Below are 19,811 nucleotides of genomic sequence, written 5' to 3' on the forward strand. Positions count from 1 at the left end.
ATTCACCCACATTTAATATCTTTTATTCCTTCTTGCAGTGACACTTTCACCATCTGTCATCAACTTCCTGCCCCTCATCCTCTTTCTTGATACTTCTGTTTCATCGTGTTTCTCTCTCTTCTGCCCTCTCGTCTCTGTTCCCCGACTCTTGTTTGCCGCCCACATGGCTTGCATTCTTTCGCTCTGACATCACAGCCGCCCTGCACTGCCTTTTTTATTTTTTCTATTCATTTTTTTTTTGTCAGTCCCTGCTTCCCTCCCCTTCCTTTCCTCTTGACTTTGTATTTCTTTTTAAATCAGTAAGGAGCCATCCGAGGATTAAATGAAATTTCACACTCAAATGCATGGATTTTGGTGTGAAAGATGGAAAAAAGATTGAAAGGGGGGGGGGGGGGGGGGGGGGAGTGAGAGGAAGACTGTGGGAGAAAGAGAGAGAGTGAAAGGCTGAGGATGGTGATGGTGACAGTCTGGCGAATGTTAGGACCTTGTTTGCATAAGTGTTTTGGTTTTGGAGGGCTTCATGCAGATTTCCAGCGACTTTGAGCAGGTATTTGATGGTTCAAAAGGGCACTTTGGATTTTCTTTATTGTTTGATTTGTAGCCGCTGGGTTAAAGTTTGATCCCCCTCTGGCTTTTGTATGGCAGCTCACGCTGACAGTTGTGCTCCAGAGAGGAGAAAGGCCAAAAGTTCATGCAATTTTTATTGTTCGAGCTATTGTAATGACTTGTATTACTACCGATTACAAGAGCAACTTTATTATGGTGAGAGAATCTGCGGAGTGTCATGAAGAAAGCCAGGCCTGCTGGAAATTAACAATACACAGAGACAGCCAGAGAAAGACGTGCAAGGAGGAGTTCTAGTGCACTCACTCTGTGAAAAACTCTGCTTCTGTCATTTAGTATTGCATAGCGGTAGCATCAAGCAGTAGTGATCCAATGATCCACATCTGTGCATGTCCTGGGTAGATAATTGGACACTCTTTCATCACATACTTACATACTACTGTAGATGACTAACAAGCCACATTTCCCCAAACTAGATGTGTTAGAAGTCAGTTAGAAGTGCAGACATATTGCTTTTGGTTGAAAGCCAGCTACAGCACAGTTGTGCCCACTGGGACTGCTGTTTTAGATGACATGTAAAGTGATACTCTAGGATATTGTAATGGAGACGGGTGGAGTCATCATACGGGCTATATGTACTTTCCTGTCAACGTTTTGATAGAGGACATCACTGCAGAGGGTGGTTTGTGTTTCAAATGCCTTTTTTAAGATCAGTTTTAACCAAAAGAACATATCTTAACTATTTGTTCTCTCAATTTCAGCTGTGCTAGCTTTGACATATTTTGCCATCCCAGGCTAATCTTCCTGGCGCCACAGATGATGTCGGTTTATGGTGCTATTTAGTAAAAAAGAACCGGTCTTATGTTGTATTACTGATGTCATCATAGCATAGTGTGTATCAGCATCCTTTAACGCCTGGGTTTCATCACTCTGATGAAACCTTTGCAGCATAGGCTGAAAATGCTGAAAATGAACCCGTTCAACCTTGCAGTCAAGGGTGTGCTCAGTATGACAGAACAATGCAGTGTTGATAGAGACGTCATCCCAAAAGCTCATATGCAATGATAGACTTATGGCTCACACTATGAGCTTTTTAGGTGTGTTACCACTGATACAAATATTTGCCTCAATGTTTCCATTTTCACATGCTGTAGTGGTTTCATTTTTATCAGCATCCTCATTAAAAGCCAGTTAAATAAGCTGATGAAGCTTTGAGATGTGACTGTGTGTTCATATGTGTGTTGTATACAAAGTCAACGGAGAGTCACAAATAGATGAGCAGACGCCCAGGGTGCTGCAAATTGAGGCGAAGACATAGCGAGTTCAAAATGTTTCAACTTGAGCAAAAAAAAATTGCATTCATCCTGGGGCTTTATGAATCTGTTTCCTAAATGTACAGACACAAGAGGCAAATGGAGAGAGACAAGAGGGAAATAACAGGAAGAGCACAGAAACACTTCTGGTCTGGTACAGTAGCTGTTTGGGGGGAATAAACACAGACTGCACAAACGCTCCAGTGCTCACATTCGGCAAATGACGCAAGACGAAAATTTGTTTAGCTTTCTGTCTGAACACACCTTGAGCCTGTTATACAGTATTTATTGGAAGATCTGCCTAGAAGATATCTGCCTAGCGTATGAACAAACAATACACTGGCCTAATGCCATTGACTTGTATATAAATATGGACGCAGCGTCTCCACGTCCTACCGCTTTGCAAAAGTGAAGCCAAAATATCTCCTTTCCGGGAGCTGCCATCTTGCTTGTGTGACGTCATTTGGAGCTCTGCACAGTAGAGTCAACCCCACGAGTCACGCCTTCTGCTGACCTGCAGCCTCATGGAGGTTTGAGAGCAGCCGTCACAGCTGTCAATCATGACGTCACAAACCCCTTTTTTTATATCGTCAAATTAAAAACAAACTAATCAGAAAAATGAGCACTTGGACAAACATCAGTGTGATAAAACTACCTGATATGACAGAAACCGTATTTGGGAAAAATGTATTTGATGTGTATTTTGATGTTTTTAGTTTGGCTCATGTCCCATCTGCTAACATTGAGGGGGCGGGACTTATGACCCATACTGCAGCCAGCCACCAGGGGGCAGTCGAGATTTTTTGGCTTCACTTTTGGGGAGCCATCCTGACGTCCATATTTATTTACAGACAGTGCCTAACACTATCATGGTAAACTGTAAGTTTACGATGTTCCACTCTTAAGTGCGTCATGTCTCAGTAGTATCTTTAGAGACTGTGAGGCTGATATTTAGCATCAGTCTGTCCACCAGGGTATGTTGCATGTGTTGAAATCAGGGGAAGTCCTCTGTGCTCAGAGGGACGTGTGTATGCAGTAGTCTTCTCATGATACAACTCTATTAAGCAATATTTGGTGCACATGAGTCACATGAGTTTGACCTACTTCAGTTGAACACATCCAGGATCAAGAATCGATGCGTTGTGGGTGTTCCATAGGGCAACCCGGCATGTGTGGTAGCAGTGATCTGTTGTCTACACGGAGCAGCTGCAGACGTCCCTTTTTAGTTACACTTTAGTTTGCAGCACAGTATTAGCTTCTAATAAATATGGCAGATAAGCAAGGCATGATGTTACATGACGACACATTCCCAAGACTTATTTTTGGACCGTATGGGCAATGGAGGGAGAGTGGAAAATGACTATATATATAACCAAGATAATTCTGAACAAACTTAGTGGAGAGGAAGTGAGAGAGGAAAGAAGAATGTAAGGAGAGGAGAGCAGAGGAGAGAGAAAGAAAGAGAGAGAGAGAGAGAGAGAGAGCAGGAAAGGAAAGTCAAGTTCCCATTTCTGATTTCCCACGGAGTCGAGGTCACATGCATTTGCCTGAAAGTGGTCAGTGGGATTTGAGCTTTTTTTTTTCCCCCTCCTTCTTTCCCTCAATCTAAACAACTCGATGTTTAATTTGGTGTTTTCCCCCCAAAGTGGTGTGTTTGTGTGCGATAGAGAGGCCAACCAACATGAGCTTTCAATCTGAAGAGAATCACTAACCCATCAGTGACCTGAGATGGGGACCATAACCTCAGTTTTATAGATGGAGTAATGTTTGAATAGAAGATAATAAATGCAGTGTGTAAGGAAAAAATAATACATGCAGTTCATTGCTCCTAATGGAAAGACAAGTTGTAGCTCTCCTGCAAACATCTGTGATAAGACAGAGGAGAAACCTCAGGTCACTTAATGTGGAAAAGCAATATTATTTAAGATCCCCTCCAGATATGTTTTAAGACAAATGAAAATCCTGTTTGTAATAATAAATTGTGTCTGATATTCAAAATTAAATTGAATTAATTCCTATTCCTATATGTATAAAATGAATGCACTTTCAGTTTCTTCAGTACTGCCTTTTATCTATTTAGCATTTACTAAGATTAGTCAAAAACCCACAATATTGAAGGCACGGAATGTTCTACGTACTGCTTTTGATACTTTTGGCCAACATGTGGCACTAGGCATCAGAGCCTGTAATTGGAGTGCTCTTCCGGCCGGCCAAATGGCAAATATAAAACAATGTTTGTTTCCATGGCTTTATGCCCCTCATAGTGCTTTTATGTAACACCATTTATAGCCTCAGAGCTGTAAAGTGTAAAGGACAAGGGATTGAATATGCTGTATTGTAACCTCAGCTAGCATGTGTAGTAGAGCCCAGCGAGATATATCAGCAGATATTTGCTCACAGATATGTTGGTATCAGCGTATATCTTGTCTGATATGCACCGATATATATATATTTTTTAATTTTTAAAGTTGTAAAGGCAACATTTTATGTATATTTGATCCTTTTTCTTAATTCAAGTGTAATATATACATGTTTTTTGTTCTGTTTTTTTATTTATAGTTATTTATGATTATTAAATTACCAGTGTAGTTTACTGTTTCAGTGCATTGATGTCATTTTATACAATAAAGTTTATTGTTAAACTGTAAAATATCATGCCTCTATTACATATCTTTTTCAGTGTTTGCGGGATCATTGCAAAAAAAGTGTGTTTATGTACATATATATTCTGTATATATAAGATTATCGGCTGAAATATTGATATCGGAATTTATTTACTCCCTAATATCGGTGTTGGCATCGGCCCCAAAAAAGCAGTATCGTTCGAGCTATAGTGTGTAGGCAAGAAAGGCTGTCAGGCAGTGCGTGGGAGGAGAGAGACAGATGCTCCATCTGGTGCCAGCAGATCATTAGGATGATAATAATTTTATACTCAGATGTTTTTGGTCTCATTTTTGCGGTGTTTCTACAGCACTTCCCAGATATCTTCACATGTCAATCATTTCCTGCAGCGTCTACTTCAGCTGGAAGAGTTAACTTTGCCTGGAGGCGGCTAAGAAAGTGGATAAGCAAGGGTTAAAGTCTGACAGCTGAGCCGAGCGAGACACTGGTGGTCAGATACAGCCCCTCCTCCCTCCAACTCAGCACAAATATGCTGCCTCAGCATGAGCCTGCAGAATACAGACACACACACACACACACACACCTTTACAGTCTGCACACTTTTAACCAGAGACATTAGCGCAGATGAATAAACGAACAAATCTAGTGGAAACGACGGGTGTTTTACAACCGTGCCGCCACACCAGCCGCTATCTGTGCTTGTATCTTTGCCAGTTTCCTGCCGTCCGTCCAGCGAATTCTCACACAGTTGTGAGAGAGACACAGAAAGACTGAGAGAGAGAGAGAGAGAGCGTCTGGAAAACATTACTCAGATTCCTGCAGTAGGGGCTCTGATTATACTGGCAATGAAACGAGAGAAAGAGAGTGAAAAGAGTGAGGAGGAGGAGGGGGGGGAGGGCGCATCAAACGAGGTGTACAAAGTTTAATCTCTGACACAGACACTGCTAAGCCCGGTACAAAGTGTTTGTTTTCTCTTGCTTCCTCTCAGCACACAGACAGATGGGTATGCAAATGGAGGTCTGTTATTTTCAGGCATTTTGATGTTTGTCTCAGCAAAAATCTAATTCCTAACTCCTTATTGAGTTCCATTTATTCAGGGACGACCAGTAGAGGGCGGTGCGGAGGAGAAATAGCATGTGTCCTCAGTTGAGCTTGTTTTTCAAGGGTGTGCTCTTTTTATATGATCACTATAATTCTCTTTGATAAGACATGGAAGGTATACCTGCTCTCTCTCTCTGAATACACTGAACAACTTTGGTGCAATAGGATCAACTTTGAATGATTCTGTGTAACAACAGTAAATGAAAGCTGTGTCTTTTAGCATTTACTGTTTTGTAAAGAACCATTTTTCTAACCGAAAGACCCCTGAAGAATCTTTTTCTGAGTGTGTGGAGGAGTTACAAGGAAGCATGAATAGAACGACCTTGGCTAAGCCTCCACCTGAGCTATGTGAGCCTGGGAGCAGACTGAGGGAAATGGAATGAGAAAGGTGACGCCAGTTCACATTTCTGGAACAAGAGAAACTAAAAAGATGCAAAATTTTCTGAGGGAAACTTTACCCTGCTGAGAAGTCATAGTTGAAGCATTTCAAATTATGGAAATGCTAAAAAAAAAGTTGCAAAGTTGTCAAAATATTATTACTGAAAGTAGTTGCTGAAATAGCAATTAAAATGGAAACTGAAAGAATTTGAACCTTTATGTTATGCACTGAAATGTGATTTGAAGTGTATTTGATGAACTAAGCTGGAAGTGTCACTTGAAAAGGAAGTCCTGAAATAAACTGATGCCAGTTCAAGCATATAAACTATAAGATGATGTCAGTCAAAGTATCACTGAAAGCAGTTACATTGTGGTATGACTCAGAAGAGTTGAAGAAGTTTTTTGTTGACCCGAGTCCTGAAACGTCAGTCTACGTTAAAAGATCGAAAGCAGTTGAACTGTCGGTTGACGTGTTTGTGGTGAAAGTAGCAGTAAAAGTATTTGAAGTTTCAGTTGAGGTGGAAGCTCTGAGGACACTTGATGTGTGCGCTGTAAGCAGCTGAAATGTCAGTTGAAGTGTAAGATTTGAAAGTAGTTGAACTGTCAGTTGAAGAAAAAAAAAATTAGGTGTCAATTGACGAGTATTATGTCATATGAAGCAGTTGGAAGTGTCAGTGAAAGTAATGAAAGCGCTTGAGATTTCATAGTGCTAACTGAAAGACTCTGTCTTTTCTTCCTGAGTGGAGGAGCTACAAAGGAAACATGAATAGACGTATTAAAGAATGACCTTGGCCAAGACTTCACCTGAGCTCAGCTGCAGCTATGTGAAGTGAAATTGAACTCATTGACTCTACTCGTACCCGCCCGCATTCATTCTCTCAATTACTTTTTCTTTCCCCCGTTCATTTCCAACTCCTCTCTACTTTTCCGTCAGCTCCTTTCCCCTTTTATATTATTGTTCTCATCATACAAAAACCAGACTAGACACACACACAGTATCCTTATAAAATCTAGCTTTTTTCAGATGTGTGTGTGTGTGGGTAGCCGATAAAGAAGAGATGGACCCGGAGACGTGGAATATGCAGTTACCAACAAGTGCTAGTTGTTTGGATTTATGGGCCTATTCTCTTAGATCCACAGGAAGCAGCGAGTCATCCTAATGAGGCCTGTAAAACCTGGCTTTTCCTGCTACCACTCCGCTTTTTGAAGCTTGCAGCTCGGACTCCGGCAGTCTATTTCAAGTGTGAATCCTATCAAAGATGTGTTTTGCGTTTTCATCATTCTGATTTCATAGTTCTCACACTCAGGTTTCAATCTTACAATTTACATTTTATCCGATCTCCTCTTTACCTTGTGTTCTAATGAAAGGAGATGCTTGGTGTGAGCTCACTAACAGGTGATTTGGAGACTTTGCCTTTCAAACCTTTCACCATCAGACTTCAAACCAGCCTTTTGTTAATGTCTGTGTATTAATCCAGCAACGGTGGTGGAAACTTGTCCTCCTCTTTGTTCTCAGCAGCACATGCCCGTTGCCTGTAAGATGTCAGTTGTTATTAGTGTTAACAAGCAGATGCATTAGACTGCTGAGGTCTTTGATCTGCACAGAGCGTGTGTGTGTGTGTGTGTGTACGTGTGTGCAACACTGGTCCGGACTGATTACACTCCCCTGTAATGATATTGGACTAACGATGGTAAGACCTTGCGTATGTATTTGTGTGCATGCATGCGCACATTATTATCTACGTGTGTGTATGTATATGTGTGTGTGTGTGTGTGTGTGAGCCTGCGTAGATGCATCAAAAGCAGTATTTATGACAGTGGGACTCTTGGCTGCTTGTCTGGTTTCTGCTTCAGCTTGTAAATCTCAGAGTGGGGAGAGCAGGGAAGGAAAGAGGGAGGAGGGAAGGAAAAGGAAACTCTCCTGGCTCTAATACATGATTATTTATTGGCTCATGCTGCATTTACTACTTTGTATCCAAGAGTTTCCCTTTTTCACACAAGCACGCTTGGATGCACACATACTCTTTACCCTTTTGGCATCAGAACGCATTTTTCCTCTCTCAACCTTTTTTCTCTCCAGGGATGGTTAAGGCCAGATGTGTGTGTGATGGGAGATGTGTTTGCTCTCTTATATCCTCTCCCTTTTTTTTAAGAGCAGCAAAAGAGCAAGAAAAGAGTCCAAATGAGAGCAACTAGGGTAAGTTTTCACTTTTAGCATATAAGCGCCTGTCGGATTGAGGAGAGGGCGACGAGGGGGGAAAAAAGCAGAGAGAGGGAAAGGGGGGAGTGTTGGGGGGGGTTATGTGTCACCCAACACAGGGACTATTTCCTCTGGAGGGAGGGAGGGAGGGAGAAGAAAGTGGGTGAACGAGTGGCGAGCTAGAGACAGAGAGAGTGAGGTGTGTGTGCAAGCAGCAGTAAGAGGAGAAGCTATGGCAGCTGGCTCTCAGGACAGAGGGGAAAGCTTCTAAAAACAAACTCTCGGCTAAATAGTGGTCGTGACGCGGCGCTGGAGGCCACATTCTTATAGCGGGACTATCGGCTCGGGGGTGGGGGGGGAACGAATAACCCGTCCAGATCACTCGAGAGCAGGAGCCATGAAGTACAGACCTCTGGTAAGACACCCAGTCGTCTCGCAGAGAAAGTGGTGAAAATCAGGACACTTTTTTTTTTTTTATGGTGTTGTTAGTCAAAGTCTAAACATGCAGGTTTTTTTATGTGAGAAGGTGAAAGGTGAGGAGTTATGTGTAAGATGGATTTAGTTTTGATCAGACTTGTCAGAGAGCAGGATGGAGTTTATTGAAGTGGAAGAGGAAGTTTTTAGGAGCCGCCTTATTCGTAATGAGTACCTACAGCGGCATTTAAATAGTGTAACAACCTTGACGGTATGCTCTTGAACCTCAAGGACGCAGGTGAGCGAGTGACAGGTGAGACCCAGAACTGACTTTTTGCTTCCCTGACAGGAATCCAGCGATCTTTACCTCAACTGTTTGTTGTTAGTCAGTCTCCTCTTTGATCTCAGCATCCCTTCCTCACCTCGACTCTGCATTTATCATGTCAATGTCAGATCTATTTGTATTTGGATCTATTTGATATCTGGGAAGGTGTGTCCTCATCGCTGTGTGTGAGTGAGTGTGTGTGTGTGTGTGTGTGTGTGTGTGTGTGTTTGTGCACCGCCCCAGGGCGAGGCAATCACATGGTGGTGTTGTGTGGCTGGGCAGCATTCTTTGGCATTCACTGAGACTGAGCATGTTAATGAAAAAAGCATGTGTTGATGTATCAATGAAGTATGAGTGTGTGTGTGTGTGTGTGTGTGTGTGTGTGTGTTTGTGTGACTTGAAACTTCCTTTTTCATCTTATATTGTGTATATATTTTCTTAAATCCTGAAAATATTTCCTCCACATTTTGACACATATCTGTAAGGATTTTTATCAATTTTTTTACAAGCTTTCTCTGTTTCTACAGCAGTGTGTGTGTCTGATTGATTTATCAGGATAGTACAATGCACTGAGAGATTCCTGACACAGTTGTCATTACTGCCTGCAGGGCATCTGACTTCAGCTCAATAGGTAGTTATATGTCGGGCTGGTCTCACTCTCTCCAGGCTCTCCACTCTTGTTAAACTTCATCTTAACTCTAGTATCGATGCAGCCTAGAGAGAGGCGAGTGAGAAGCTCGGGAATGTCTCGGTGAACTAGCTGGAATACAAATATAATGACTCGAAAACCTCAAAACTGAATGTCTATGGATTATCGCTGGGGTCGGGTAAGTGACAGTTGCTAAACTGTTTTGGACTGCTCGATGGAGTCATAAATGTCTCATAAATAATGATTTATTTGAAATGTGCAGGTTTAAAGTAAAGACAGTAAAAAGTAAAAATGTCCCTTTAAAGCTAAACTGAGACTAAAAAGAGTTAACCAGCTACTTTTGATTTTGACATCATACAGCAGCATGTCAGTCCCACACGAACATATTTTATCTCTCTCTTTTTATTTCATTAATAGTCGTAACCAGTGAGTAAAATGATAGTTGTAAGAAAAATATGATACTTAATGGACTCCACAGTAGGGACGTTGTCATTTAACTTGCTCCCTGCCCCCCCACCAGGAAGATCAGAGTTGAGGGTAAGCAGTGGAAAGGTACACCTGATGGGAATGAAGCAGAGTGGTGACTTGCGTAGGAACATTTAACCATGGTGAGTCCTTGGTGAAGTAGTTGTGGATATAAATAAACAGAGTACTCTCTGATTGGCAGGCGGTCGAGTTGTTTTGGCCCACATGTCCTCAGGTAGGCGAGACTAGCGAGCTCACCCCACCTGTCTGACGGCTCCGCAGAGCAGCTCCACTCTCTCCTGAGATGGAAATGAACATGCTCACTGCTAAACCTGTAGGTCGTAGCCATGGTAATCATAATCACAATAGTAATAAGTGGGAATCCTATATCTGTATGTGTGAAACGGGGGGAAAATGCTTCAGCGTCGATATATCATCTGCCTTTGATTATAATTGCATTCCCCTGCCACACACACACACACGCTGACTTACAGTAGCACAGGGTTTAGCTCACCTCCAGTTGGTTATTTATGTTTAAGTGTCTTCAAATCTCAAAGAAAATCCCTTTCCGACTGATAGGAATCTGCCCATGGAGGCATGTGTTGCGATTTATCGACCACTTCCTCGTTTGATGAAGCCTGTGGTTGATTTGTGGTCCCATCAAAAAACCAACAGGACACCATCAGCACTTGTGTGGCTTCTGATGTCACACTTGGCATCATCACCGGCCTCACTATATTTTCACAAGGGCAACATTCATGTCTGAAAGACAAATCTAGACGTTGAGTAATTCTTCACTTCATGCCCCCCCTTTTTTTTTTTTCTACCAGCTAGTGCAGAACAGATGAGAGAGGAGGAGAAGTCAGTGCCAGACAACTGATTCATAGAGGAAAAATGTAGAAAAAGGGCAAAACACTGCGCGAGTAGCTAACCATTTCTTCATCAGAGCCACACGCCTCACTCATTTGGTTGTAATTATAGAACAAATCATGTGAAACAGAAGTCAGAAGTTTTTTTTTTCTGACTGCTACACTCCTCTGTTCTCATTTTTGCATATTTAACCTGCATCTTGAGCAAATATTTAACTCCAGTTGGTGTTAAGTGCTCTGGGGCCTGATTTGTTTATGAGCTTCTTTAAATCCCATCCAGTTTGCATATAGACAAACTCCATGCAGACCTGCTATATATAACTATGTCATACAAAGTGAATAATAACAAAATCATACCATGTAAACATATCTTACAAACCCTGATATCTATTCAGTGTCTTATTTAGTGTATATGGACTTCTTGCCTGGGTGGGGCTGCTTTACATGGCTGTTAAAGTCTTAAAGTCTTAAAGTCTCATCATCATCCGTCCGCGGTTCATCGTGTGCGCTGTATAGTGCATTGAAAGCAGCAGGTTGGATGAGGTTTACATAAACAGTGTGACATCTGAGCTCTGCGAGCGCACCCAGGGCGACGTAAAGGTCAAAGAGAGAGCTGCTATTGTTCACAGGCCGGCTGGATGATCAAATCCCTCTGCTTTCTCCCCCTTTCTCTGCTTCTCTTAGATGTGCTCGCTCGTTCAATCTGTCGTTTGAAAGAGGACGGAGGCACTGAAGGGAGGAGAAAGCATGGAGGAATAAGAAAAAGGAAAATGTGAAGAATAGAGAGATTAAATAATGATGATGATTTTAAAAAGAGGCACATGAGGAACAGTTAAATGGTGCTTGGATCAAACTACATGATGTAATACAGTTGTATTGGGACACCTCTGATCTCTCTGTGTACATACACCTGGGTATTGTGCCTCAATACTTTTTTATTAACGAGCAAAAAACTCTCATGGTACCAAAGGTTGGCATTGAATGTTTGGTCAGATTAGTAGATTTGTTGACTTATTTTTTGAACAGTTGGCATTCGTGTGTGTGTGTGTGAATGGGTGAATGAGAGGCAAACTGTAAAGCACTTGGTCCATTGAGGTTAAAAAAGGGCTGTATAAGTGCAGTGAAACTCTTATAGATATGGAGGTCTCAGAGTTGTACCTCTGCAGGTCTCCTCCTGCTAACCTGGCTCCAAGCTGCCTTGTTTGTTGCACAGGATTTGGAAAACGTGACGACATGTAGGAACCGGGTAGGCACGTACTCGGTGTGTTCCTGAGAATAAATGTGTGTGTGTGTGACTTGCGTCGAGAAAACGGGTGGAGGTCCAGCGTGCGGCATTACACTCAGGAAAACCAAACACTGAAAGCGGGATCGGGAAACAATGAAGTAATGGAGAGAGAAGGGGAGAGACTGAAACGAGGAGGGAATGTGAATGAGTGATAGAATGTATAGAGGAGGAAGAGGAGGGGAGAGGTGAGAAAACAAGGTTCTGGTTTCTTTCCTCCCAAGTTGCCATAACATTTGGAGGGTTTTGTAGTAAATCATGACAACTTCATATAAATGAATGTCAGTTTTGCTTCTCTTAATAGTGATTTAACCTGTTTCCAGGTGATGAGTTCCTTTAAACACTCAGTGTCTTGTAATTCTCTCCTAGAAAAAAACACCTCAGCTACATAGGAAGTCATATGTTTCATATGTTTCCAGCTGCAGCCACAGCAGCGTGTTTGGATTGAGAGAAAGAAGTGGATTGTTAGCTTGAGCAGCAATAGCAAAAATCAAATGTAAAGAGGTCGTAATACTGCTGACACTGTTTGATTGACAGGTGAGAAGTATACAGACTTATCACAGCAAAGACTGATAAGCAGTAAAGAATGTTAGTCACACAAACACGGCTCTCAGGATGCACACACCCGCACAACCACACACACACACAGCTGCGGTTTCTTTGCTTTCTGAAGAGATGTGTGAAACAATAGGTCACCAGAGTTCATGGCATCCAGGAGCGAGAGAAACAAAGATGTACGAGACAGTTATCACAAATATGACCTCACACGTGCACACATGTTTCATGCATGTGTGCGTTTTAAATAATACTTGGAATAAACTCTTCAGAAACACAGCAGAAGAGCAGCTGGTGTATCAGTTTACACCGCAGCCAAACAAAGTCATGTTGTTTTAATAAAGAAGTCAGTCAATAATTGGCCTTTTCCCATCATGCCATCAGCAACCATAATCTGATTTCACGTGTAGTTTTCCACACAACAGCAGGGCGGAGTAACCAAGGAGATGGAGGTGTGCTCCTTCTTGTTCTATTATTTCTACAACATTAATTTAATGCTTTTTTTGTAAAGCAGCAGCAGTAGGACATGGTCAGTTTATATTAGCAGTATAGAGTTGCAAAGTATGTGGTGTAATTCTGGGCGCCCCTTGTTCTAGAGGTAAAAGTCCCATCAATTTTTACCATAGTGAATGTTACGTTACTCACAGTTTGAACACTTCTACAGTTTGGATCAGCATGAAACTCTCCTGGTTAAATCACCAGTACAAAAGACGAACAACTGCTTTAGAATATATCTGGTTCTTTAATACAGCCAATGACAGCCAATCACTGAGCTTGATATTCTGTCACTTGCACCGCTAATGGTGTGTGAAAGCTATAGATGAAGGTGTTGATAAAACTGATTTTACAATGTACAGTGAAACTTGTTTCACTACACTCTCGATAAGGTGTGAGGAGAGTGAACAGTAAATAGTGAGGTTGATATCAGTGAGATAAAATTACAAACACTAACACTTGATAAAGTACAAGCATCATTTCCTGTTAATCCCTCGTGTGTAGGTGGGCAGTTTGAATCCAGCGTGGGGATGGTGGACTCTGCTGCTGTTAAATTACTAGATACAGAGGTTATTACAGAATGTCTATTGCTGAAAAAAACATAGTCCATACAATATATCAAAAACAGGGTTTGATTTCATGAAGATCTGAAGGATTATAACTTCTACCAGTGTGTCAGCATGCTTTCCCCAGTCACTCTTCTTGATGTGCGGGGCCTTCATTGCCTTGAAGCTGCATTTACTCTCCTAGACATCGTCATCTGTCTGTGAAGCTTCCATGGGTGTTGAAGAAGCTGACTGTAGCCAATGTGTTGTAAAAATCAACACCAATATTAACTGCAGGTTCTATTTATAGCCGTTTAATATGGGAGTTGTATAATAGTGTCTCGTAAAAGTTTCTGAGATGAAACTGAATCGTCTGCACTGTGGATCAGTGCCATGGTTGTGACTTTGTAGCGATGTGACGTACAAACACACACATGCACATTTTACAGCCTGGATTAAGAAGTAGAAGAAGGGCACCAATGAAAACTTGAGTCATCATCAGATCATAAAGATAAGAGGTGAGTCAGTTCTAAGAGCCTCCCTCTTTAAAAGGCAGTAAAGATAAAGTGCAGGAACGGCTCACTGCATTAAAGCACATAAGTATAACAGACAATGCTTGTTAATGGTATTTGTCGTTGCCTGAAGTTGTTTTGCGGACTTAAAAAAAAACACAGAGCATGGTCCACACTAGTGTCCCATGGTTTCTCCCCATGTGTGAAGCACCATGGGACACTGGAGCTCTCCTTTGAAAGCCGGGATCAAACATATTCATGCATACTTGTGTGAAATCCACTCAAGATGTTGTTCACGTGTGTGTCTGTTCTGCAGTGATTGAAGGTGTTGTGTTCAGGGTGCTGCTGTGTGGAATTTCAGGGATTATTGTTAACTATGTAGTGCAGTTGAAATGGAGCGATGGTGCAGGACTGGAGTCATAACCTGGCATCCATCATCTCATATCTCTTTACTCCTTCCTCTCACATGTCTCTCTCCCGTCTCACCCATCCTTAATTAATATGTTCTCTCCTCCCTCAAGCTTTCTCTTCTCTTTCTTTCTCCATCTCTTCTTCGTGGTCTCCTGAGGGATGAAGACTACTGTACTGCTTAACACAACAACAACACCTGCTGTACTTTATGTGTGTGTGTGTGTGTGTGTGTGTTGACTGTCCCCGTCCCTGCGCTGGCTGCCTCTGCCCTCCAGCACAAGTCTAGTAGCTGGTTGTATTTTTGTCCAACCGGGTACATGTTAAACATGGATGTGAGCAACATTCGCAATCTTATGCTTAAAACTCAAGCTTCTATTTTAGAAAGCGGCTTCCTGGCCAAACGTGTCGATGATCTGAAACATGTAAGTGTTACAGTTTGACTTTGCTTCTCATGCTAAATTAGTTCTGTAAATTTTTTTTAAATATGTGCAACCTGGGTGGGGCTTGTTGCACTTAGGTTGAAGTGATAACTTTAATCTCCACATCTGAGTTCAACTCCATCTCCGTTTCTAGAGGTGGTAAGATCACTTAGAGGCTGTTCTAAAGAAAACATTGGACCAAGTACAAACAGAAAATCTCCACTTTGTTTAGTTGTATGTGTTTGAATGAATGTGAGGTCTTTTGGACTTCAAACAGCGGGTCTTGGCATTGGTTTGAATGTGCTCTATTGTAGGTTGAATGCTGGGAGGGGGGATTTTGGATTTTCTCTATGTCCTAAAAGATGTGAACTTACGGGACAGGAAGGACTAAATAAACCTTTTGGGATTTACTTGCGCAAAAAATTTTTATCTCAATAAACAATGCATCTGATTTGGATCTTTTGTAAGACCCTCTGTTAAAGTTTTTGGATTGAAGCTAACGTCAGATGATTATTTGTGCTCATATCCAATATCTGTAAATTTTAGAGTTTATGGCAAAGAGACTCCAAAAGACAGATGATAAAACCTGGAACACTAAAACTCTTCTGAACCCCTGAAAAATACTTGTTGGACCTGTTGGTCAAACTGTTGAATAAGATTCAAAAGAGGATACAGTCCTACAACACTGCAGTGCAGCTTGACACACATTCAATTTTTGAGGTCAATAACAATATTGATGTTTTAGAAATTAAAAAATCTGATAACAATATGTTTGCCAGTATGAATGTTTATAAACACATAACATGAAACCATTTGTTATAAAGATCCTTCAAATTTAATCCTGCAAGTTCATTCTTGATGTATAATGTTAACTCAAGGTCAACTACCTTTTGCCAGAGCTTTTAACAGCAACTCATGACCTTCTTTATCATGGATACTGAGAGAAAAAAAGCTATCAAGTGGACCATGAGTTACAATTCTTTAGTCAAAAAATGTGTTTTTTAAAGAACTGTCAGCAGGACATGTAACAGATCCTGATGAAAAATAAATCTGTCAGTGCTCGCTGGTGTTATGGTGACACTGTTTCAAAATGACTTCAAACATATCTTCTGCGCTCACATTTCTTCTTACTTCATCAGCCAACATATACACACAGATATAAATACATCTGCACTATTGGCTGATTTATCAGTCAGTCAAGGAAAACACAAACTGACTGGCAAAATATCCATATTTACCAAAATCCTGCTTTTTTTCAGTTATTCCATCGTGTTTTTGTTTCAGTTCATTGAGAAACTGTTGGCCTCCGCGCATCACAGTTTGAATCCCACAACCACCTGATACTCTAGCTTATACACACACAGTGGGGTATTAAACAAGGTAGTGCACTTCTTCCACTTCCTCCACTTGGTGCTGCATGGATTTATGATTTTGAGTGCTGGTTTACTTAACTCGTCTCACTCCTTATTTCCTAAATGAAGATGGATTATGTGTGCGTGCGATGTGGAGTGTTTGGTGTTTTTCATTCCCTCCCTTCTTCATTTCTCCAATTTCTCCTTGCGTGGGACAGCCAAACCATGACTGATGAAGTATTACAGTACATAGGTTATGTTGTTATGTTCAGTCACTTATCCCCTCTACTCCCTGTTTGTCGTCCTCTAGGTGGTGGCTAGTGACGGGGTGCGGGCTATGATGGAGTCGGCCCTGACAGCCAGAGACCGGGTGGGCGTGCAGGACTTTGTCCTGCTGGAGAACTACACCAGCGAGGGCTCGTTCATAGAGAACCTGCGCAAACGCTTCAAAGAGAACCTCATCTATGTGAGTAGTTGTAGTGAGGAGGGCGGGGGGGTTGTGTCCTATTCAAGTCTGCCTTATTTTTATGACACACTATCTTATATAGCTATAACTTCAGAAGCAATATACAGGAAGAAAAGTAACCAAATCACAGATATTTCTCTTGGTGACAGTGATACAGAAACATTTAGAATTGTGAATTTTGGTGATGGAATCACATCCACAGATTGTTTCAAGAAGTGAACTAGAGCTTGTAATCACCTTTATAGAAACCTGTCATCCCTCCTAGTTAAAGACTTGGATACTCTAGCCAATTATTGATGAAACTCAGGTCCATCAATGTTTGCAGAAGTTGACCTTCTCTTTCTGTTTATTATTATTTAGTTAGTTATCAGTTGTCTCAGTCCAGGTGTCTTGTTTAACATTGCTTCAAGTGATCTTTCTCATGTAATGTGACATTATATTTCCTCTCCATTAGACATACATTGGTTCAGTGCTGGTGTCAGTTAACCCCTACAAAGATCTGGAGATCTACACCAAGAACCACATGGAACGGTACCGTGGGGTCAACTTCTACGAGGTCTCACCACACATGTAAGTACACACCTCTGCATACCTCACATCATGCTGGTCAATACCGTTACATTTACAGCCAAATCAGTTGTTGAAGAGTTAATAGAAGACAGAGGCATGTCTGAGAAATGATTCAGTGCATTTCATCGCTATTACAGGAGAAACATATTTTTTACTCATTAGCACAAACATCATTCATGGTGAACAGTATGTTTAGTGTTGCCTGTTTTTTTCCCCTACAACCTAAAATAAAGCATCTGTTGAAGCTTACCAAGCTTTTCCCCCCACAAAGACATAACATTTGTGGCACCTGTGTTCTAAATATTGTCAGAGTGTGTGTGTTTAGTGGTCTGTGGGAATATTTGAAGAGTCATAGTCAACCAACTACGTAATGCTCTCATGGTCATGCCATGAACAGCCTGAAAGACGTCATGGCATGAGGTAAAGTGTTTGTTTGAAAGGTTGCCACAGGAATTGTGAGGGGATTCCCCGTTAAATCTCCCCAGACCCTGTAGGTCAGCTACAAAACAATCAAGTTCATTATGGAAACTGAAAGTGGCGTTATTGAAACCTTCTTGAATCTCTAGCTAGCTCTTTCTCTCTCTCTGCTGTATCCACTGGTAGTTTTTTTTCTTCTCTTTGCTTCAGTCCCTGAGTGTATGGCCAAATGTTTTCTCTCCCTGTGAGTGGAAAGAAAGATGTGCTTTGGCAAGTGGAGATGGAGGGCTGGAGAGAGAGGGGGAAAGAAAAGTAAACAAATGATGGTACCAGGCAAGAGATTTCCTCCCTTGAGAGGGAATTCCTCTGACCAGAACCTGACCCCCAGCTCACATCCACCCCCCCAATATCACACACAAAGAGTACACACACATACAGTATGATGCGGCTATGGCCAAGCTGCCGTTTTTTTATCTTCCAGCAATTAGTCTGGTGTCAGAAATGTGTCCAAACAAGCTGAAACAACATAGCAGTGCTGATAGCAGCACAGGGCTGATAAATAATACTGTAACTAAAACCGGCTGCACTCCACTATGGACATTATGATTCATACTGGAAGTCAGTCCAGTGTCTTTCCATGTTCACACAGTATGATGTGTTATCATATGATACTTTCCAAACACATGTTCTCCAAGAGATGCTAAGTGCTACATTTTTTAAACATCATCATCATGACTGATGAATGATTCTTGTCTATTTTGTTAGTACATAGATGTGAATTTTTATGCAGATTTCCATTTAACCATTTATTAAGTTTTATTTCATGAATATTCAATGTATTCTTTCTTCTCTCTAATTACATACTTGTTTTAACTGATAACTGTTTGACTGGACCCATTCTGTAATTTAGAATTTAAGCTGCCTGTGGAAAATACTTTTGCCAATATTTAAAGCTGCTATAATCAATATTTTTGTGTCGGCAATGAGTTACATAACTATGTGCAATGTGAAAAGACTCACTCATAGAGACAAACCCACAGAATTATCAACCAGCTCTGGAGCTTTTTAGGTTCTTTCCACTCATTAACATTAAGTAACACAGTTAGTGATTAGCTGGTTCAGCTAAGGATGTAAGGATATTTTTCTCAGGAGTTAGTGGAGATCAAAACAGAACTAAAGGAGAGTGAAAACTGGACTTACAATGTTGCAATGTTTTTCCCTGCGTGTGAAATGTGCAAAATAAATAAAGCTTGCCTTGTTAGGTGATGATTTCCAGAAATGTTTTTACATAAAATGTGTCTTAAGGTGTTTCTCTGCCTGTAGTCCAAGCCTTGTCTTCACACATCCTGCCGACCACCTGCCTGATCATGTCTGTCCCTCTGCTCCTCCAGCTATGCGGTGGCAGATAACTCTTACCGTTCCATGAGGACAGAGAGGAAGGATCAGTGCATCCTGATCTCCGGGGAGAGCGGAGCCGGGAAGACAGAGGCGTCCAAGAAGATCCTGCAGTACTACGCTGTCACCTGTCCAGCCAGCGAGCAGGTGCAGACCGTCAAGGACCGCCTGCTGCAGTCCAACCCTGTGCTGGAGGTGAGACCCGACGGCACTTCGTTCATCTGGAAGAAATCCTGTCTGTGGACTACACCGAGAGCTTTTCAGCATATTGGATTTATTGTACAGCCAAATTTATCATCCTGCTGAGTGATGACCGAGGGAGATGCTGTATATTGATTTGTTGATGAATATGAGGCTGATTTTTATACAAGATATCAAGCTGTCAGCAGTTTGAAATGAAGATCTCAAAACCTCAAGATTAAGAAAAATAGAGTTTTAAGGCCAAAATAAGTTCTAAATATCACACTGTCCTGAATAATGTTTTATTATCTT

The 19,811-nt window shown here is 41.5% G+C and overlaps 1 protein-coding gene across 3 annotated transcripts in view; it reads left to right on the forward strand.

The window, feature by feature from the left end:
- Positions 1-19,811, forward strand: part of LOC137185678 (unconventional myosin-Ic-like) — a 60,570-nt gene that overhangs the window by 20,828 nt on the left and 19,931 nt on the right. For 2 of the 3 annotated variants that reach the window (XM_067593968.1, XM_067593971.1), the window contains 3 exons: positions 16,782-16,937; positions 17,392-17,507; positions 19,316-19,514. In XM_067593968.1, coding sequence (XP_067450069.1) covers positions 16,782-16,937; positions 17,392-17,507; positions 19,316-19,514 — 471 coding nt within the window. Of the gene's footprint in view, positions 1-8,380; positions 8,594-16,781; positions 16,938-17,391; positions 17,508-19,315; positions 19,515-19,811 lie in introns of those variants that run through there. The other variant, XM_067593969.1, reaches the window with a different exon arrangement.

Source organism: Thunnus thynnus, chromosome 7, assembly GCF_963924715.1.
Source record: "Thunnus thynnus chromosome 7, fThuThy2.1, whole genome shotgun sequence".
Taxonomy (NCBI): Eukaryota; Metazoa; Chordata; class Actinopteri; order Scombriformes; family Scombridae; genus Thunnus; species Thunnus thynnus.